This window comes from Ornithorhynchus anatinus, chromosome 2, assembly GCF_004115215.2.
Source record: "Ornithorhynchus anatinus isolate Pmale09 chromosome 2, mOrnAna1.pri.v4, whole genome shotgun sequence".
In the NCBI taxonomy this organism is placed as follows: domain Eukaryota; kingdom Metazoa; phylum Chordata; class Mammalia; order Monotremata; family Ornithorhynchidae; genus Ornithorhynchus; species Ornithorhynchus anatinus.
The window spans coordinates 104,382,825-104,403,561 of NC_041729.1; the positions used below are offsets into that span (position 1 = coordinate 104,382,825).

Here is a 20,737-nt window from a genome sequence, read left to right on the forward strand (position 1 = left end):
AGGCCCCGGTGCTTCCCACCATTGATCGGTAGAGGAAATTTGGACAAATCACTTCACCTCTGTGTGCCTGTCACACAACAATGGTGTGATGAACAACAACGTATGATGATCTCTGTTATGCACTTTAACCTCCTTGGGAAAAAAAGTGGGCAAAAGTATGTAATGGTAGTGATGGTGTTGATGATTTGTTTCATTTCCCTTTTTTCCCCTCCCAAGATTTGACTTTTAGTAAGCATTTAGATGGAGGAGCCCTAGGTATATAGTATAAATAATAGAGAAACAGCGTGGCTCAGTGGAAAGAGCCCGGGCTTGGGAGTCAGAGGTCATGGGTTCTAATCCCAGCTCTGCCACTTGTCAGCTGTGTGACCTTGAGCAAGTCACTTCACTTCTCTTATCTGTAAAATGGGGATGAAGTCTGTGAGCCCCCCGTGGGACAACCTGATTGCCGTGTATCTATGCCAGCGCTTAGAACAGTGCTCGGCACATAGTAAGCGCTAAACAAATGCCAACATCATCATCAAATTGTTTATATTAATGTCTGTCACCACCCCAGCTCCCAGCACTTACATACACATCCATCATTTGTTTTAATGTCTGTCTTCCCCTCTAGACTGTAAGCTCCTTATGAGCAGGGAATGAGTTTGCCAACTCTCTTATATCGAACTCTCCTAGATACTTAGTACAGTGCTTTGTACATACTAAGTGCTCAATAAATACCATTACTGTTGCTGCTGCTGGTATATAGTCAGCTAACCTCTTAGTACTTACTGTGGGCAGGCTTCGAATGGTATTTGTTAAGCACTCTCTACATATTAAGCACTGGAGTAGATAGAAGCTGATCATTTTGAACACAGTCCATGTACTACCTGGAGCTCACAGTCTTAATCGCCATTTTGCAGAGGAGGTAACTGAGGTATATCTAGGTTGCTGCCACTTCTTGCCATGATTAACATTTTCATTTTATCAGTCAATGGTATTTATTGAGCTGTTACTATATGCAACGCACTCTACTAAGCACTTGGGAAAACTTGGTAGACACGATCCCTGCCCAGGAAGGATGTTAGCATTCACCCACGATAAGGAAAACCTGAACCAGGGGCACATTTAAATGTAGGAAAATGAGTTTGCCTGACTTTCCAAAGATGGGAATCTTTCATTTGGGCATCTCAGAAACAGAACAAGCCTCCTGGGCCATTCTGTAGGACTTTTCCAATAAGAGTACCATTTCTCTGCAGGCTTTTACCGGCTCATCTCTCCAGGCTCATCCCGCTTCTGGCTACCAAGACTTCAGTAACTGGGAATCCCTGCTAAAAATCAAAGAAGGACTGCTCAAGCAAAAGGAACTGGTCATTGATCGGTAAGTATGGAATTTTCTGTTTCTGCGGTCGCACGTGCTGATTACATAGTGGGGTGCCTGATTGCGACGGGATGGTTGACTCCATCTTCCAGCTCATCGGGAGGGACGGGTGGTTTGCCCAGGGAAGGTTCTCCATGGGATTCATCTGTCTGTAGTCAACAGCAGAAATGTCTGTTTATTGTTAAATTCATAGTCAGTCATATTTATTGAGCGCTTATTGTGGTCAGAGCACTGTACTAAGTGTTTGGGAGAGTACTGTACATCAGTAAACAGGCACATTCCCTGCCTACAATGAGTTTACAGCTTAGAGGGGGAGACAGACATTAATATACATAAATAAATTACAGATATGTATATAAATGCTGTAGAGCTGGGAGGGGGGAAGAATAAAAGGAGCGAATCAGGGCAACACCAAGGGGAGTGGGAGAAGAGGAAAGGGAGGCTTAGCGAAGGCCTCTTGGAGGAGATGTGCCTTCAAAAGGCTTTTGAAGCAGGGGAGAGTAATTGTCAGATTTAAGGAGGGAGGGCACTCCAAGCCAGAGGCAGAATGTGGGTGAGGGTTCAGTGGTGAGATAGAAGAGATTGAGGTACAGTGAGAAGCTTAGCACCAGAGGAGCAAAATGTGCGGGTTGGGTGGTGGTAGGAGAGTAGCAAGGCGAGGTAGGAGGAGGCGAGGCGATTGAGTGCTTCAAAGCCAATGGTGAGGAGTTTTGTTTGATATGGAGGTGAATGGGCAACCACCGGAGTTTCTTTAGGAGCGGGGAAATGTCCTGAACGTTTCTGTAGAAAGATGATCCGGGCAGCAGAGTGAAGTGTGGACTGGAGCGGGGAGAGACAGGAGGCTGGCAGGTCAGCAAGGAAGCAGATACAGCGATCAAGATGGGAGAGGATAAGTGATTTTATTAACGTGCTAGCAGTTTAGATGGAGAGGAAAAGGCAGATTTTAGCAGTGTTGTGAAGGTGGAACCGAATTTCCCAGGGGCTTAGTACAGTGCTCTGCACGCAGTAAGCATTCAATAAATAGAATCAAATGAATGAATGAATTAAATGGGAAGAAATGGGCCCATCAGTTAGTAAACCTCTCTGCCAGTCCCCCATGGTTAATTCTTCCAATCGTACTTGAAACCCGAACAGTCTAAGTTTTATAATTCATCAGGCTAGACTGTATCCGTTGGTCGGAAGGCTGCTGAATCTTTTGCTCTGTGGGATCTATGGGGTCCGCGAGGCTCTTTGACCCCCAGGGCTTCCACCCATCTTCAGGTTATTACTGGGCTATATCATTGGCCAATTCAATGATGTGATTCATAATCAGGTGCATGTCTTATGTATGAGCCTCCTGCATATATCCATCAGAGTTCTTTAGTACTTCTTGGATGTCTCGAGGATTTTCGTGGGTGAGCTGGAATAGTTCCCCGGTAGTGAAGAAGGGCTCTCTGATACTAGCTTCCTCGTCCTTCATTGCGTCCTCAAGCCCAACAGCGTGGGCGAGGTGCTCAGGATTGTCCTCACCCCACCACCAGTGGGGATGGAGAAGGGTCAGCTAGATCCTCTAACCCTGACGCCAACGATCCTATTGGTATTTTTCGAGCACTTCCTGTGTGCAGAGCACTGTATTCAGCCCTTGGGAGAGTGTGATATATGAGTTAGTAGACACATTCCCTGCTCACAACGAGTTTACAGCCTAGAGGGGAAGGCAGATGTTAATATAGATAAACTAATTACGGATATGGACATAAGTGCTGTGGGGCTGAGGGTGGGGTGACTGAAGGGTGCAAATCCAAGTTCAAGGGTGATGCAGAAGGGAGTGAGAGAAGAGGAAATGAGGGGTTTAGGGCAGGGCTTGCTGTGGGGAGGCCACGCTGTGGTTCACATTGCTGTTGGTGCCCCTGGATTAGATCAGTCAATCAGTCTATCAATCAATCAGTGGTATTTAATGAGTGCCTACTGTGCAGTAAGAGTCGGACCAGGAAGACTTTGAAGGGGATCTTCCTGGTAGTGGTGAGTAGTGGGGACATCCTGGGAGTTTCCACCCTAAGCTTTCTCCCTTCCTCCCTTTTCTTCTTGAAGATGGAGATAACTTAGAAGCCCCATGGCATCTCCTCAGTGTTTCTTAGGTTGAGAACTGACATCTGTGGGATGCTTGGAGCTCAGGTCCCCTAGTCTGGAGATTTCTGAAGGGACACCATCATACCCAGGTGCTTTGTCCCTCCCTTTTCCTGATTCTGAACAAAGAGGTTTAGCAGGAGGCCTCTTACAGGTGACCCACCCTGGACACCTCCCACCTAGGAGATAAATGTACAAGAAGGCAAATTTCTGAGCCTCAGTTTCCTTTTCTCTAGAAACTATTGTTCGCAGCTGGATTCAGAGACCAGTTCGTGATCATGAGCAGCTTTCCAATTGCATTAAGGACCTAGGTTCTAATTCTGGCTCTGCCACTTGTCTGCTCTGTGACCTTGGTAATGTCATTTCACTTCTCTGTGCCTCAGTTACCTCTTCTGTAAAATGGGGGTTAGAACTGTGAGCCTCAGGTGGAACATGGACTTTGCCCAAACTGATTATTAGCTTGTATCTACCCCAGAGTTTAGCATTCATTCATTCATAAATTCAATCATATTTATTGAGCGCTTACTGTGTGCAGACCACTGTTCTAAGTGCTTGAGAGAATATAACAATAAACAGACATATTCTCTGTCCACACTGAGCTTACAGTCTAGAGGTGTTAATATAGAGACAGGCATTAATATAAATAAATAAATTACAGATATGTACATAAGTGCTGTGGGGCTGGGGAGGTGAATAAAGGGGGCAAGTCAGGTCGATGCAGAAAGGAGTGGGAGAAGAGGAAAGGGAGGCCTAGTCAGGGAAGGCCTTTTAGAGGAGATGTGCCTTCATAAGGCTTTGAAGGCAGGGAGAGTAAAGCGTCTTTCGTATTTGAGGAGGGAGAGCATTCCAGGCCATAGGCAAGATGTGGCCAAGGGGTAGGCGGCGAGATAGATGAAATCGACACACATTGAGAAGATTAGCACCAGAGGAGCAAAGTGTGTGGGCAGGGTTGGAGTAGGAGAGTAGCGAGGTGAGGTAGGAAGGGTCAAAGTGATGGAGTGCTTTAAAGCTCTTGATGAGGAGTTTTTGTTTGATGCAGAGGTGGATGGGTAACCCCTGGAGTTTCTTGAGAAGTGGGGTGACATGAAGTATGCAGTAGTATGCGGTATGGACTGGAGTGGGGAGAGACAGAAGGCTGGAAGGTGAGCAAGGAGGTTGATAGAGTAATCAAGGTGGGATAGGATAAGTGATTAGGACAGTGAAGTGATTAGAACAGTGCCTGGTGCATAGTAAGCACTTACAAATACCATAAAAAAAGGGGGGATGGTAAAGTCACTTCCTTAAGGGGAAGTCAGGAGTTCAAAGTGTACTGTAGTGTTTTAGTTAAATAAACGTGAACACCAGATCTGCTTCTACCAAAAATACAGAGTTGGATGGGCAGACCTAAGCAGCAGAAAAAACAGCAGCTCTTTGGGATGTGATCTGTGTGTAGTCATGGGAGGAGAGACCGAGACCTTTCAACCAGGTTATGGTAGCCCAGCTGGTGGTCACAATGGAAAATGTTTAAGCGCAGTGTGATGAGGCGATACTCTTGAGACTGTCAATATTGAGCAGGTGGAGAAAAAAAGTAATTAACTGTGCCTAAAGACTGGAAATCGCCAGTGGCAGCCAAGCAAACATAACGGTCGTGGTCTTGCCAGAATCTTTGTTCTGCCCTTCCCACCCTCCATCTGCCATGGAGTTGAAATGATTCTGCAGAACTTCCATGTCAGTGGTACTGCCTAAACTAAGTGAGGGACCCTCTAAGGTTTCGATGGGACTTATTTCCTTTGGGTAATTAGAAGAGTACTCTGGGTTTAATCAGCTGCAGCAAAGACATGTTTCTGCTCTTTGAAAATGCTTTTCTCTGTTTTTGTTTAAGCCACATTACACCCACAAGAAACAACATATAAATAATACTTCGGTAGCCCATCCAGCTAACAAACCTCCATAATAGCAAATGGATCTGCTTTACCAACCTTTAAGATAGTTTTTGTGTTCCTAAACCCGGCAGTTTTGGAATAACAGATTTTCAGATTAGAAGACACTAATCTTGGGTGCTCTGGGGTCTGTTAAAACCAGAGAACTAGTTATCACTTAATGCCTTGAAGCAGAAATGTAGTAAATGGACCTTAAAACTGTTACAAAGGTGATCAATTTAGCCACAGAGCAGTTTGTGTTAGGCCTCCAGGCATTGAACTCCCACCAGCACCTCCCAGGGACAACACCCTGAGGTTTTTGAATGTAATGACTCACATATAGAATGCAAACTTTAATAATAAAATAATTTTGGTTTTTGTTAAGAGCTATGTGCAAAGCTCAGTACTAAGCACTGGAGTAGAAAGAAGATAATCTGATCAGATCCAGTTCCTGTCCCACATGTGATGGTCACGGTCTAAGTAGGAAGGAGAATAGGTATGTAATTACTATTTTTCAGATGAAGAAACTGAGGCTCGGAGGAATGAAGTGACTAACTCAAGGCTACCCAGCAGACAAGTGACAGAGCTTAGAGAAACAGTGTGGCATTGGAGTCAAAGGCACCTGGGCACAGGTCTGCTGTGTGACCTTGGGCAAGTCACTTCATTTTTCTGGGCCTCAGTTACCTCATCTGTAAAATGGGGAGTAAGAGTATGAGCACCATAGGGGAAAGGGACTGTGTCCAACCTGATTAGAACAGTGCTAGGCACATCGTAAGCACTTAACAAGTACTATTATTATTATTTTTATTAGAGTTGACTGCCAGGCTTGTGCTCTTCAGCTTTACCCTGGCCTGACTGGAAGAGCTGTGGTGGGGCTGGCAGCTCACGAAGATGTGAGCTCTTCTTCCTCCCATTCCCCCATCTTTCCCATTCCCTTCCCACTGCCCACAGTCAATCATTCATTGGTATTTGTTGAGCGCTTACCATGTGCAGAGCACTGTACTAAGCACTTGGAAGAGTACAATAGAGCAGAGTTGGTAGACATATTCCCTGCCACGAGGAAGCATGGGTTTTGGAGGGCAGCTTCTATATCAGTTCATTCCTACCCATAATTAAATTTCAGTTGCTAAACTAGAATTTGGGTCTTCATTCTTCTTAGGGTTCAGAAGGAAGCCTAATGGGCTGGTAGATAGAGTATGGGATGGGAGTCAGAAGGACCTGCGTTCTAATCCTGGCTCTGCCACTTGTCTGCTATGTGACATTGGGCAAGTCACTTCACTTCTCTGGGCCTCAGTTACCTCATTTGTAAAATGGAGATTGAGACTGTCCCATGTGGGACAGGGATTGTGTCCAACCCGATTTCCTGGTATCCACCCCAGCGCCTACTACAGTGCCTGGCACGTAGTAATTGCTTAACAAATACGACAATTACTATTATTATTACTACTGTTATGTTTGCTGTGTGACCTTGAGCAAGTCATTTCACTTCTCTGTGCCTCACTTCCCTCATCTGTAAAGGGATTAAGACTGTGAGACCCATGTGGGACAGGGACTGGTTCCAACCGGATTAGCTCGTATGATGATAATAATTATGGCATTTGTTAAACTCTTAATAGGTTCCAGTCACTATTCTAAGCACTGGGGTGGATACAAACAAATGGGGTTGGACACAGTCCCTGGCCCATGTGGGGCTCCCAGTTGCACACCCCATTTTCCAGATGAGGTAACTGAGGCCCAGAGAAGTGAAGTGACTTGCCCAAGGCCACACAGCAGACAAGTGGTGGAGATGGGATTAGAACCCATGACCTTCTGACTCCCAGGCCCGGGGTCTATCCACTGTGCCACACTGCTTCTACTACAGTGTTTAGAACAGTGCCCGGCACAGAGTAAGCACTTAACAAATGCCATCATCATCATCATGAAAATGCCATCATCATCGAGTATTAGTGCCAAATCAATCAATAACACGAACAACCTACTCGGTGCAGAGCACTGTACTAAGCCTTTGGAGAGCACAGTAGTGGTAGTAGATGTGATCTCTGCCCTCAGGGAGTTTACAGTCCAGCAGGGGAAACAAACTTTTAAATCCATTAGAGTTGGAGGAAGCAATAGAGTGTGAGCTTGTTGTGGGTACAGATTGTCACTGTTTATTTTTGTACTGTAATAATACATGGCTCAGTGGAAAGAGCACGGGCTTGGGAGTCAGAGGTCATGGGTTCCAATTCCGACTCCGTCACTTGTCAGCTGTATGACTTTAGGCAAGTCACTTAACTTCTCTGCGCCTCAGTTACCTCATCTGTAAAATGGGGATTAACACTGTGACCCCCACATGGGACAACCTGATTACCTTGTACCTACCCTAGCGCCTAAAACAGTGCTTGACACATAGTAAACGCTTAACAAATGCTATCACTATTATTATTATTAATGAATAAGGTATATGTATAAATAAATGCTGTGGTGAGTTGTGGGTACTTAAGTGCTTAGGTGGCATGGAAGGACTGAAGTGTCAGTTGGGGTTATAAAGTGGGATGATTAGGAAAAATGAGGAATTAATCAGGGAAGGCCTCCTGGAGAAGATGTGATTCAGGAGGGCTTTGAAGAGGTATGAAGGGGAAGGGATTCCAGTCCCAGGGGGAGGGTGTGAGTAGGAGTTTGGCCTTGGGAGAGACAAGAGTGAGGTACAGTGATTAGGTTATCTTGCAAGGAGCGAGGAGTGTGCACTGGGGTCTAGTGGGAGAAAAGAGTGGATAGTTAGGAGGGAGAGAACTGAATGAGAGCTTGAACCAGTGGTCAGCAGTTACCGCTTGATCCAGGGAGGAATGGGTAACCATTGGAGAGTTTTGAGGCATGAATAGTTATGAGCAAAAACATTGCATTAAGCACTCTGGGGACATACAAAAGATGCCATACCTGCCTTCTGGGAGATGGGGATTCATTAGCTGATGATTGATAAATAGATCACAGGAATGAGACAATAGATCTGAAGAGAAGACTTAAGTGAATAAATAGATAAGAAATAAATCGATCAATAAATACATGCCTTCTAGGGTGGCTGATGAGGTGAGATTAATCAGAGAATGCTTCCTGGCAGAGAAAGCTTGGAAGGAGAGAGAGAGACTTCTTGACAGAAGAAAGGCATGAGCAGTGGGTCAGGGGCAGGAGAGATGGGGATGAGGACAATCAAGGGGCTTGCCTCAGAGGAGCCAAGAGCCTAGCGTTTCAACACTTTTGCACTCACTAGTTCCCACTGTGCTCCTGAACATATCATTTTATGCGAACTTTCCACTTCCTCCTAATTGTAAATTATTTTATATCTGTGTTCCTCTTCCCTTGAGGGCAGGAACTGTGTCATCTTCTTTTGTACATTACCAAGCGCTTAGTACAGCATCCCATTCATTCATTTATTCATTCAATAGTATTTATTGAGCGCTTACTATGTGCAGAGCACTGTACTAAGCGCTTGGAATGTACAAATCGGCAACAGATAGAGACAGTCCCTGCCCTTTGACGGGCTTACAGTCTAATCGGGGGAGACAATAGATGCTTGACAGGAGGAACTCAAGAAATACTATTGATCAGTCAGTTGTATTTATTGAGCGCTTACTGTGTGCAGACCACTCTACTTAGCACTGGAGAGCATACAATATAACAATATAATAGACACATTCCCTGCCCATAATAAGCTTCCAGTCTAGAGGGGAAGACAGACATTAATAAAAATAAATAAAATTACAGATATGTAGGTAAATGTGTGGGGCTGGGAGGAGGGATGAATAAAGGGAGCAAGTCAAGGTGGCAAAGAAGGGAGTGGGAGAAGAGGAAAGGAGGGCTTAGTCAGGGAAAACCTCTTGGAGGAAACATGCCTTTAATAGGGCTATGAAGGTGGGGAAGAGTAATTGTCTGTCAGATTTGAGGAGGGAGGGTGTTCCAGGCCAGAGGCAGGACATGGGCGAGAGCTCGGCGGCGAGATAGACGAGCTTGAGCTACATTGAGAAGGTTGGTATTAAGAAGAGTGAAGTGTGTGGGCTGGGTTGTAGGAGGAGAGTAATGAGATGAGACAGGAGAGGACAAGGCGATTGACTGCTTTAAAGGCAGTGGTGAGCAGTTTCTGTTTGGTGTGGAGGTGGATGGGCAACCACTGGAGGTTCCGGAGGAGTGGGGAAATTTGGCCTGAAAGTTTTTGTGGAAAAATGATCAGGGCATCAAAGTGAAATTTGGACTGGGGTAGGGAGAGACAGAAGGCAGGGAGGTCAGCACGAAGGCTGTGAAGGTCAAACCCACAGGAGTTAGTGGTGGATTGAATATGTGGGTTGAGTGAGAGAGAGAGGAATCAAGGATAACACCGAGGTCACGGGCTTGAGAGATAGGAAGGATGGTGGTGCTGTCTACAGTGATGGGAAAATCAGTGGGAAGGACAGGGTTTGGGTGGGAGGATAAGAAGTTCTGTTTTAGACATGTTAAGTTTAAGGTGATGGTGGGATATCCGAGTAGAGATGTCTTGAAGGCAGGAGGAAATGTGAGACTGCAGAGAGGGAGACAGGTCAGGGCTGGAAGATCCAGATTTGAGGATCATCCGCATAGAGGTGGTAGTTGAAGCCACGTGAGCTGAGTTCTCCAAGGGATTGGATGTAGATGAGAATAGAAGGGGACTCAGAAGTGAACCATGAGGAACCCCCATAGTTAGGGGATGGGAGGCAGAGGAGGAGCCTGTGTCAGAGATTGAGAACAAGCGGCCAGAGAGATGAGAGGAGAACTTTCTGTCTCCTATTGATGGATTCATTCATTTGTTCAATAGTATTTATTGAGCACTTACCGAGTGCGAAGCTCTGCACTGAGCACTTGGGAGAGTACAATACCACAGTAAACAGACACATTCCTTGCCCACAACAAGCTTATCTATTCTGAGTGCCTTTAGTTGTTGAATATCATCTATGACAGGATATTATTTTGGTACCGTGTTTTTTCAACCCAATTCACAGCTCCATCAGTGTTAGCCAGGGAAAGAGAGTTTCGCTTTGAATCTACTTCTGGAGAAGCTCAGATTCTGAGTGGCTCAGAGTCGATTATTGCTCCCTTTCATTCTCTCCAGAGATTGAAAGCTGCTAGCAAAACGTATAGGTACATTCATCTGGCGATTCCAAGCGGAAAAGGGACAATTTTGTTGTGAGAACATGAAAGTGGTTTCCAAAATAAAGCCTCCACATTCTCATCTTACCACAAATTTACGAGCTCGGTTTTATGTCTCCTTTGTAGTGGTGGGAGGGAGTTTGAGGACATCAGGAAAAGAGAGGATTTGTTGGTTTCCAGTTACAGTACTGGGCAATGGGTTGGGGAAGTGGGTGGTGGGGGTTGGGGGGAGTTTGTTTTTTTGTTTTTTAACACTAGAGGCAAGAAACCTGAAAAGTTCTTGTCAGCCCTTGGAGGATTGATGAATCAGATTTCATTGTTGCCTAAAGGATATCGAATATTTATATGTGTGTTCCTTTTTTTCTTGTAATCTTGTTTTTTGGTAACATTTGGGGGAGTCTCTGAACTTCACCACCATCCGTGATGAATTATTTAAGACAGTGCTCAGCAGTGGGTGTGGCTGGTAGAAGCACCACAGAAAGGTTGGAAGAAGAAATGCCAGCTGTCTGAGCATATGACATAAGCAGCCAAAAATAATACTGTAGTCGAGAGGGTTATTATGCTCACTTTCAGATAGCATTAGGACATTCCGACGGCTTTTTAAGGAAAGGTAACTGGAAGAGTTTTGGTTTGAGTGATTAGCTTTCTTTCCTGGGACCAGCTGCTACCGCTGGCTTTCTACCACCCTCCCCTCTGCATTGGATCGAAAATTCACAATTAGATTATTCAGTCAGATCATTCTTCTTTTCCTCTCGTCAAATCCATTTGCTCTGCTGCCTGTAGAACCCAAGTCATGCACAGTTGTCCATTTGTTATTTAGAAACTTTGTGGGAGTCGACAGTATTCCTGAATGCCCCAAGCCTGCCCTACAGAGGAGCACTGTGACTTAATAATAATGATGGTATTTGTTAAGCGCTTACTATGTGCCAAGCACTGTTCTAAGCGTTGGGGTAGATTCAAGGTCATCAGGTTGTCCCACCTGGGGCTCATAGTCTTAATCCCCGTTTTACAGATGAGGTAACTGAAGCACAGAGAAGTTAAGTGACTTGCCCAAGGTCACACAGCAGACAGGTGGCAGAGTCAGGATTAGAACCCACATCTTCTGACTCCCAAGTCTGTGCTCTTTCCATTAAGTCATGCTGCACAGGCCTAGGAGTCAGAGGACCTGGGTTCTAATTCTGGCTCTGCTACCCACCTGCTGTGTGTAAGTTTGGGCAAGCCACTTCATTTCTCTGGGCCTTAGTTTCTTCATCTGTAAAATGGGGATTCAATACCTGTTCTCCTTCCTACTTAGACTGCGAACCTCATGAGAGCCAAGGAATGGGTCCAACCTGATTAACTTGTATCTACCCCAGCACTTAGAATAGTACTTGACACCTAATAAATGCTTAGCAAGTACCATAAAATTAATAGTACTACAATTCCCTGGAGACCTTAACACAGGGTACTTTCAGCATCATTTTTCTTTTCCACCTTCAGAAAAAAATCCATCTAGTGATGCAACATTAGTATTGCCCATTTGAGCAATAGGGTTGCTGTGGTGAATCACATTAGAATCTGCATTATTACTTACAAAATGTCACTTTAAAGAAGGAAGCTGTATTTCCATTTATTTTGCTTCGAAAACATTGGAGCATTTGAATAAACTGTATTTGGACTTCAAATAGTCTGCCTGGTTATAGAAGGGTTTTTTTTTTTTTTGCAGGGGGGTGGTTAAGCTTTTAGAGTGTGATTTTTTTCTAAAAAGAAAGGACAGACTTTGAGTTGCAAATTCAGTTTTCTACTTTCCTCCATCAAATGCAAAACTCTGAATGTATTTCCTGGTACTGCTACTTTGGTGGTCAGTGTTCCATAGACTTGTGTTGTGCTTATGATGCAAATGCAGCAAAGTGATTCATTTCTAATAAGATTCTAGGCTCTTTAAGTACCTAGAACTGAGAAATGTGAAGTGTCTTCCCTTAAACATGGTTTATTCAAAAGCACAAATTGCACATTCCACTATTTACGGTTGTTTCTCTGTATTTGTAGTCACTGTCTGAGCAGCCCAATGAGAAAGCATGGCATAAACTGCCTTCCCAGAAACTCCCCCAACTTCATATTTCCATTCCATGTGCCCTCACTTCCCGAGAACTTTGCACCCTAGATCTCTCTCCCCAGTCCCCCAGTAAGGTGAATCGCTCTTCTCAATACTGGCTCCAGCTGTTTCACAGAATCTCTGGTTGCCAGAGGTGGATTTCAAGCCAGTCGAGGAATGTCAGCTTCAGAACTTGTTGTTGTAGGCCTTCAAACTGGCCAGGGATGGGGCACCCTGATTCTTGGGGAGGCAAATGGCACCCCCACCCCCACCACCACCAGTCATGGCTAGTAGGGTTCTCTTTGAGGAGAGGATACCTACTGCAGCAGCCTGGCTTCGAATCCTGCTAATTTTTCCTCCTCAAAATTTTTGAGATCTGTTCTTTCCCCTCTGTGACTAGAGAAGCAGTGTGGCCTTATGGTTAGAGCATGGACCTGGGAGCCAGAAGGACCTGGGTTCTAATCTCAGCTTCGCCATTTGTCTTCTGTGTGATTTTGAGCTAGTCACTTCACTTCTCAGTTACCTCATCTGTAAAATATGGATTTAGACCATGAAGCCCCATGTGGGATGGGGACTGTGTCCAACATGATTAGCTTGTATCTACCCCAGCACTTAGTACAGTGCCTGGAACATAGTAAGTGCTTAACAAATACCTTTAAACAAACAAATGAAAAAAAAAGGCAGCCAACACCCTGGTGCAAGCCCTTGTCACCAAGGGCTGGGCCACTTCATCAACCCCTTACTGGCCTCCCCGACTCCAGGATCTCCCCTCTTCATCCTACCCTTGCTGCCTGGGTCACATTGCTCTGCACACAGTTGGCACCCTACCCAGCAGCCAAACTAGCAGCAAAGTGGCAACAAATACTGTTGATGATTGATGAAAATGATGTTGATGACGATGGTGGTGGTGGTGGAGGTTTTGTGGCTCAAGAAAGATTTCTTCCCAAATCTCAGTTCGCAGGGAATCTTGCACTTGTGTATGACTCATTTGGAGAAAATACAGGGAGGTGAGTCGAAGTCTGGGAAGTGTTCTACTGCAAGAACAGAGAGCAGATTAAAGGGATGACTTTCACACTTAGAAAAAGTGTCAGGGTGGTGGGGAGGATCGCTTATTAACACATCCAGATTGGAAAACCCGAAACCATCCTATGGGTTTTCTTGTTAGAAATTTTGAAAATAAAAAAATCTAAATGGGATTTAGTTGGCTGGCTGAATTCTTTTGATGATTTAGGAAGGAAGAAATATTTTGCTCTTGGAGCGTCATAAAAAGCTGTAGAATGTCAGATGGCACTTGAGGCAATAGGGGAAACAGCTTCCTCCCTTCACTGGATCCCAGAGCAATGGCCTGCTGGCTTCCCGAGCGAATTCTGCTGAGGGAAAACAGGGCAGAGTTGTCAGTGTGACAGTCTTTCATCTGGAGGAAAAGAAGCTTCAAAGCCTCTCGGTGCTGCCAAAGCCTGTTTTTCCCTGTGCAAGGCAGACGAGGCGAGGTATTAGAGATGTCACTATCTCGCAACTTTTTCCAAACTGCTAGCATCTCATTTCTTGGGATAACAAAGGTTGCTGATTGCTAAAGGTAAGACTCCCTGAAGACTTTCCGAGACCTCCCGTTTCATTCTTTGGTGGGTTTTCCTAAAACCGTTTACCTCTTCGTGTCATGGTGCAAGGTATTCTGTGTGGATCGATGCCTGCATCCTTGGCTATCTCTGGAGAACGCTCCCTCCCCCTTCCCCTCAGAACAGGATCATCTTGAAAACTCTTCTCATTTCCCTTTGAAACCATTGCCTTTAAACCAACCAACTCTCTTTTTGCCTCATCTCCATGCAGCTCCCTAGTTGGTGGGAGGCTTGGAGTGAGTGCAGGCCTCGCTTTGCTCTCAGCTCCAGCTAGACTTTCATGGGGAAAGACGGCATCCGCTCGTTTTGGAAAGGGAACACATCTACCAACTCTGTTATACTGTACACTCCCAAGCGCTTAGTACAGTTCCCTGCACACAGTTAGCACTCGACAAATGCCATTGATTGATTGATTGATCGATTGATTGATCTAGGCTCTGGCCAGTAGCCATCCCATTTTCTGTCTCAGTGGAACTGTAAAATCTCTCCTTTCCTCGCGGTCTCTGTGGCTACAACCCTGTCAGGCTGAGTTTTCTCTTATCTCTTATCCCCACCTACCTGTCTCCTGGACCCATTCACAATCCATTGTAATAATAATTCTGGTATTTCTTAAGCACTTACTATGTGCAAGATAATAGGGTTGGATGCAGCCCCTGTCCCAAATGGAACTCAAAATCTTAATCCCCATTTTACAGATGAGGAAATTGAGGCACATAGAAGTTAAGTGACTTTGCGCAGGGTTATCCAGCAGACAGGTGGCAGAGGCAGGATTAGAACCCTGGTCCCCCTGACTCGCAGGCCCATGCCTCTGCTCTTTCCACTAGACCAAGCTGCTTCTTAAAGGATGTCCCTTAAGATGCAGTTTCTCCATCAGTCAGTGGTATCTATTGAGCGTTTACCGGTAGAGGTTGGGAGAGTAGAGCAGAGTCAGTAGATGCAGAATGCTAATCCAAATCTGGCCACCTGCAGGGCCCTCCCTTACCAGTTCCCTGGCCTGGGGAACATCTTAGCCATTCCTCTGGATCATTTCTTCCTGGCCAAACCCTCACGTGTCTTTGAGTTGGTGTCTATTGAGTGCTCGGTGACCTTGGAGGAATGCCAAACCCCAGTCCAGATCATAATCATAGTAATTGTGGGATTGGTTCAGCACTTATAATGTGTCAAGCACTGTACTAAGTGCTGATAATCAGGTTGTATACAAATTCTCGACCCTCACGGGGGGGACACAGTCAAAATAGGAGGGAGACCAGGTAACGAATCCCCATTTTACAGATGAGGAAATTGAGGCACAGAGAAAGAAGGTGGTCTGTCATATGTGAAGGGGGGTGGAGCAGAGGGAGGGTGAGGGAGAAGAGGTTAGTGGAGAGAGAGGTGAGATGGAGGCAGGGCGGGTAGGATGGCGTTAGAGGAGTGAAGTGCAGAGTTTGGGTTGCAGTTTCAGAGCAGTGAGGAGGCGGCTGATTGAGTGCATGAAGGCTTTTCCTGCCTCTTACCATTTTTTCCTCTCCAGCGAGGAGCTGGTATCTCTTGGGGAGTGGAGGATGACATTTAGCTCCAAAACAGGGCTGCCGGCACTTGGTTTCTTCCTTTTTGTCCCTTTTCATTGGGAAGGGTTTGGCAAGAAGATATGCTTTGTTCTCTACCAGTTTCGTTGTTCTTTGTTAAGTACTTATTAAGTGCTTACTATGTCAGGCACTGTACTAAGCACTGGGGTAGATATAGGCTAATCAGGTTGGATATTGTCCATTTCCTACATTGGGTGTATAGTCTTACTTCCCATTTTACAGATGTGGGAACTAAAGCAGCAAATTAGAAGCAGTATGGCTTAGTGGAAAGAGCACGGGCTTGGGAGTCAGAGGTAATGGGTTCTAATGTCAGCTCCGCCACTTATCAGCTTATCACTTATCACTATCAACTTATCAACTCCACCCTCTCTACTCATCTCTACTCTCTTGCCCCCCTTTCCCTCCGCCGCTCTCGCTCCACTAACCCGCAGCCCTGGATCTCTGCCTCTGTCTGCCTCCTTCGCTCTTATGCTAGAGCTGCTGAGTGCTGCTGGTGAAGGTCTAAGCACCAAGCGAACCTTACTACTTTTCTTCCCTCATTGACGCCCATGCCTGTCACCCCCACCAATTGTTCTTGACTTTTAACTCTCTCCTCAGGCCCCCTGTTCCTCCCCTTTCCCCATCCCTCATCCCCAATGATCTGGCCACCTACTTCATCACGAAAATTAACACAATCAGGTCTGAGCTCCCCAAAGTCACCCTTCCCCTTTCTCCATTCCCTCCACTCCCAACCCTCTCCCCTACTTTCCCATCCTTCCCTGCAGTATCCTCAGAGGGGATCTCCTCCCTCCTCGCAAGTGCCACCCCCTCCACCTGTGCTTCAGCCCATTACCGCTCACCTTATAAAAACTGTCGCCCCTTCCCTCCCCTCCTTAACTTGTATCTTTAACCACTCACTCTCCAATGGCTTCTTCCCCTCTGCCTTCAAACACTCCTACATCTTCCCCATCCTAAAAAAACCCTCTCTCGACCCTACTTCCCTTTCCAGTTATTGTCCTATCTCCCTCCTACCCTTCCTTTCCAAAATCCTAGAACGAGTCGTCTACACTCGCCTCAAATTCCTCAACTCCAGCTCTTACCTGGACTCCCTCCAATCTGGCTTCCGTCCCCTCCACTCCACCTCTATTCTAATCCTCCTTGACCTCTCAGCTGCCTTTGACACTGTCGACCATCCCCTTCTCCTTCACACCTTATCTCACCTTGGCTTCACGGACTCCATCCTCTCCTGGTTCTCCTCTCATCTCTCTGGCCGGTCATTCTCGGTCTCCTTCGCAGGCTCCTCCTCCCCCTCCCATCCACTAACTGTAGGGCTTCCTCAAGGGTCAGTTCTTGGCACTCCTCTTTTCTCCATCTACACTCACTCCCTTGGTGAACTCATTCGCTCCCACAGCTTCAACTGTCATCTCTACGCAGATGACACCCAAATCTCCATCTCCTCCCCGTTCTCTCTCCCTCCCTCCAGGCTTGGATCTCCTCCTGCCTCCAGGATGTCTCCCCCTGGATGTCTGCCCACCACCTAAAACTCAACATGTCTAAAACTGAGCTCCCTATCTTCCCTCCCAAACCCTGTCCTCTCCCTGACTTCCCTGTCACTGTGGCCGTCATGACCATCCTTCGCGTCTCACAGGCCCGCAACCTTGGTGTCTTCCTTGACTCAGCTCTCTCATTCACTCCACACATCCAATCCATCACCAACACCTGCCGGTCTCACCATTACAATATTGCCAAGATCCACCCTTTCCTCTCCATCCAAACGGCTCTCATTCTGGTACAAGCTCTCATAATATCCCGACTGGATTATTGTGTCAGCCTTCTCTCTGATCATCCCTTCCTCCTGTCTCTCCCCATTCCAGTCTATTCTTCATTCCACTGCCTGGATCATCTTCCTACAGAAACGCTCTGGGCATGTCACTCCCCTCCTCAAAAACCTCCAGTGGTTGCCTATCAACCTCCGCACGAAACAAAAACTCCTCACTCTTGGCTTCAAAGCTGTCCATCCCCTTGTCCCCTCCTACCTCACCTCCCTTCTTTCTTTCTACTGCCTACCCTCTACACTCCACTCCTGTGCTGCTCACCTCCTCACTGTCCCCGGTTCTCGCCTATCCCGATGTCAACCCTGGCCCACGTTTTACCGCTGTCCTGGAATACCCTCCCTCCTCACCTCCGCCCAACTAACTCTCTTCCCCTCTTCAAAGCCCTATTGAGAGCTCACCTCCCCCAAGAGGCCGTTCCAAACTGAGCCCTCCCTTTTCCTCTGCTCCTCCCCCTTCCCCTGTCCCCCCACTTCAGCTGAGCCCCCTTTCCTTCTACTCCTCTCCCCTTCCGTTCCCCCCCTCCCCTCTGCTCCTCCCCCTTCCCCTCCCCTCAGCACTGTGCTCATTTGTATATATTATTTATTGCCCTATTCATTTTGTTAATGATGTGTACATCCCCTTGATTTTATTTATCTTGATAATGTTGTCTTGTTTTTGTTTTGTTCTGTTTTGCTCTGCTGTCTGTCTCCCCCGATTAGACTGTGAGCCCATCATTGGGCAGGGATTGTCTCTATCTTTTGCCTAATTGTACATTCCAGTCACTTAATACAGTGCTCTGCACATAGTAAATGCTCAATAAATACTATTGAAAGAATGAATGAATGAATATTAAGGGTTGGTATAGATACGATATGAGCAGATGGGACACAGTCCCTATCCCTTCCAGGCCTTATGGTCTAAAGGAGAGGGAGAACAAGCCTTGAACCCCCATTTTACAGATAAGGAAACTGAGGGACAGAGAAGTTAAATGACTTGACCAAGGTCATGCAGAAGTCAATTGGTAGAGCTAGGAATAGAACCCAGGTCATCAGACTCCCAGCTCTGGCACCTGTCTGCTATATGACCATGGGTAAGTCATTTAACTTTTGAGCTCTTTCCAATAAGCCACTCCTCTTCACCCTAGTAAAAACTTGGGAAAATACAAAGGAACATGAGACATGTTCCTTACCCTTAAGTAGCTTCCATCCTAACAGGAGAGACAGACACAAAAATATTTGCAAATAGAGAAATCAGAATAAATAAATTCATACATTCGGTCATATTTATTGAGCACTTACTGTGTTCAGAACACTGTACTAAGTGCTTGGAAAGTACAATTTGGCAACACATAAAGACAATCCTTTCCCAACAGTGGGCTCACAGTCTAGAAGGGGGGAGACAGACAACAAAACAAAACAAGTGGACAGGCATCAAGAGCATCAAAATAAATAAGTAGAATTATAGCTATGTACACATCATTAATAAAATAAATAGAATGATAAATATGTGCATATATACACAAGTGCTGTGGGGCGGGGAGGGGGATAGAACAGAGGGAGGAAGTAGGGGCTCCTTATCTTCCCTCCCAAACCCTGTTCTCTCCCTGACTTTCCCATCACTGTGGACGGCACTACCATCCTTTCCGTCTCACAAGCCCGCAACCTCGGTGTCATCCTCGACTCTGCTCTCTCATTCACCCCACACATCCAATCCGTCACCCACACCTGCCGGGCTCACCTGCACAACATCGCCAAGATCAGCCCCTTCCTCCCCATATAAAGTGCTACCTTGCTGGTACAGTCTCTCATAATATCCCATAATATTCCGAAGCAGCGTGGCTCAGTGGAAAGAGCATGGGCTTTGGAGTCAGAGGTCATGGGTTTGAATCTCGGCTCGGCTACTTGTCAGCTGTGTGACTTTGGGCAAGTCACTTAACTTCTCAGTGCCTCAGTTACCTCATCTGTAAAATGGGGATTAAGACTGTGAGCCCCATGTGGGACAACCTGATTCTCCTGTGTCTACCCCAGCGGTTAGAACAGTGCTCAGCACATAGTAAGCGCTTAACAAATACTAACATTATTATTATTATTATATCCCGACTGGATTCTTGCATCAGCCTCCTCTCTGATCTCCCAACTTCCTGTCTCTCCCCGCTTCAGTCTATACTTCACTCTGCCACCCGGATTATCTTTCTACACAAACACTCTGGTCATGTCACTTCCCTCCTCAAAAACCTCCAGGGGTTGCCTATAAACCTTCACATGAAACAAAAACTCCTCACTTTTGGCTTCAAAGCTGTCCATCCCCTTGCCCCCTCCTACCTCACCTCCCTTCTCTCCTTCTACGGCCCACACCGTACACTCCGCTCCTCTGCCACCGCTAACCTCCTCACTGGACCTCGTTCTTGCCTGTCCCTCCGTCAAGCCCTGGCCCATGTCCTACCAATGACCCAGAATGCCTTCCCTCCTCACATCCACCAAACTAACTCTCTTCCCCTCTTCAAAGCCCTACTGAAAGCTCACCTAATAATGTTGGTATTTTTAATGTTGGTATTTGTTAAGCGCTTACTATGTGCCGAGCACTGTTCTACGCGCTGGGGTAGACACAGGGGAATCAGGTTGTCCCACGTGGGGCTCACAGTCTTCATCCCCATTTTACAGATGAGGGAACTGAGGCACCGAGAAGTGAAGTGACTTGCCCAAAGTCACACAGCTGACAAGTGGCCGAGCCGGGATTCGAACTCATGACCTCTGACTCCAAAGCCCGTGCTCTTTCCACTGAGCCACTGAGCCACGCTGCTCCTCCAGAAGGCCTTCCCACACTGAGCCCTCCCCTTTCCCATTGCCCCGACTCCCTCCCTCTGCTCTAACCTTTTCCCCTCCCCACAGCACTTGTGTATATTTATATATATTATTTATTACTCTATTTTATTAATGATGTGTATACATCTATGAGTCTATTTATCTATTTTGATGGTATCGATGTCTGTCTACTTGTTTTGTTTTGTTGTCTGTCTCCCCCGTTTAGACTGTGAGTCCATTGTTGGGCAGGGATTGTCTCTATCTGTTGCCGGATTGTACATTCCAAACACTTAGTACAGTGCTGTGCACACAGTAAGCGCATAACAAATACAGTTGAATGAATAGGGACGATGGGGGTGGAGGAGGAGGAGCGGAGCAGAGGAAAAGGGGGGCTCAGTTT

At 46.3% G+C, this 20,737-nt stretch overlaps 1 protein-coding gene across 1 annotated transcript in view; it reads left to right on the forward strand.

The window, feature by feature from the left end:
• The window catches only part of CEP85L (centrosomal protein 85 like), a 185,135-nt gene that overhangs the window by 127,509 nt on the left and 36,889 nt on the right, over nucleotides 1-20,737 (forward strand). The window contains exon 4 of the mRNA XM_029052078.1: nucleotides 1,236-1,357. Within this exon, the coding sequence (XP_028907911.1) occupies nucleotides 1,236-1,357 (122 nt within the window). The remainder of the gene's footprint in view (nucleotides 1-1,235; nucleotides 1,358-20,737) is intronic.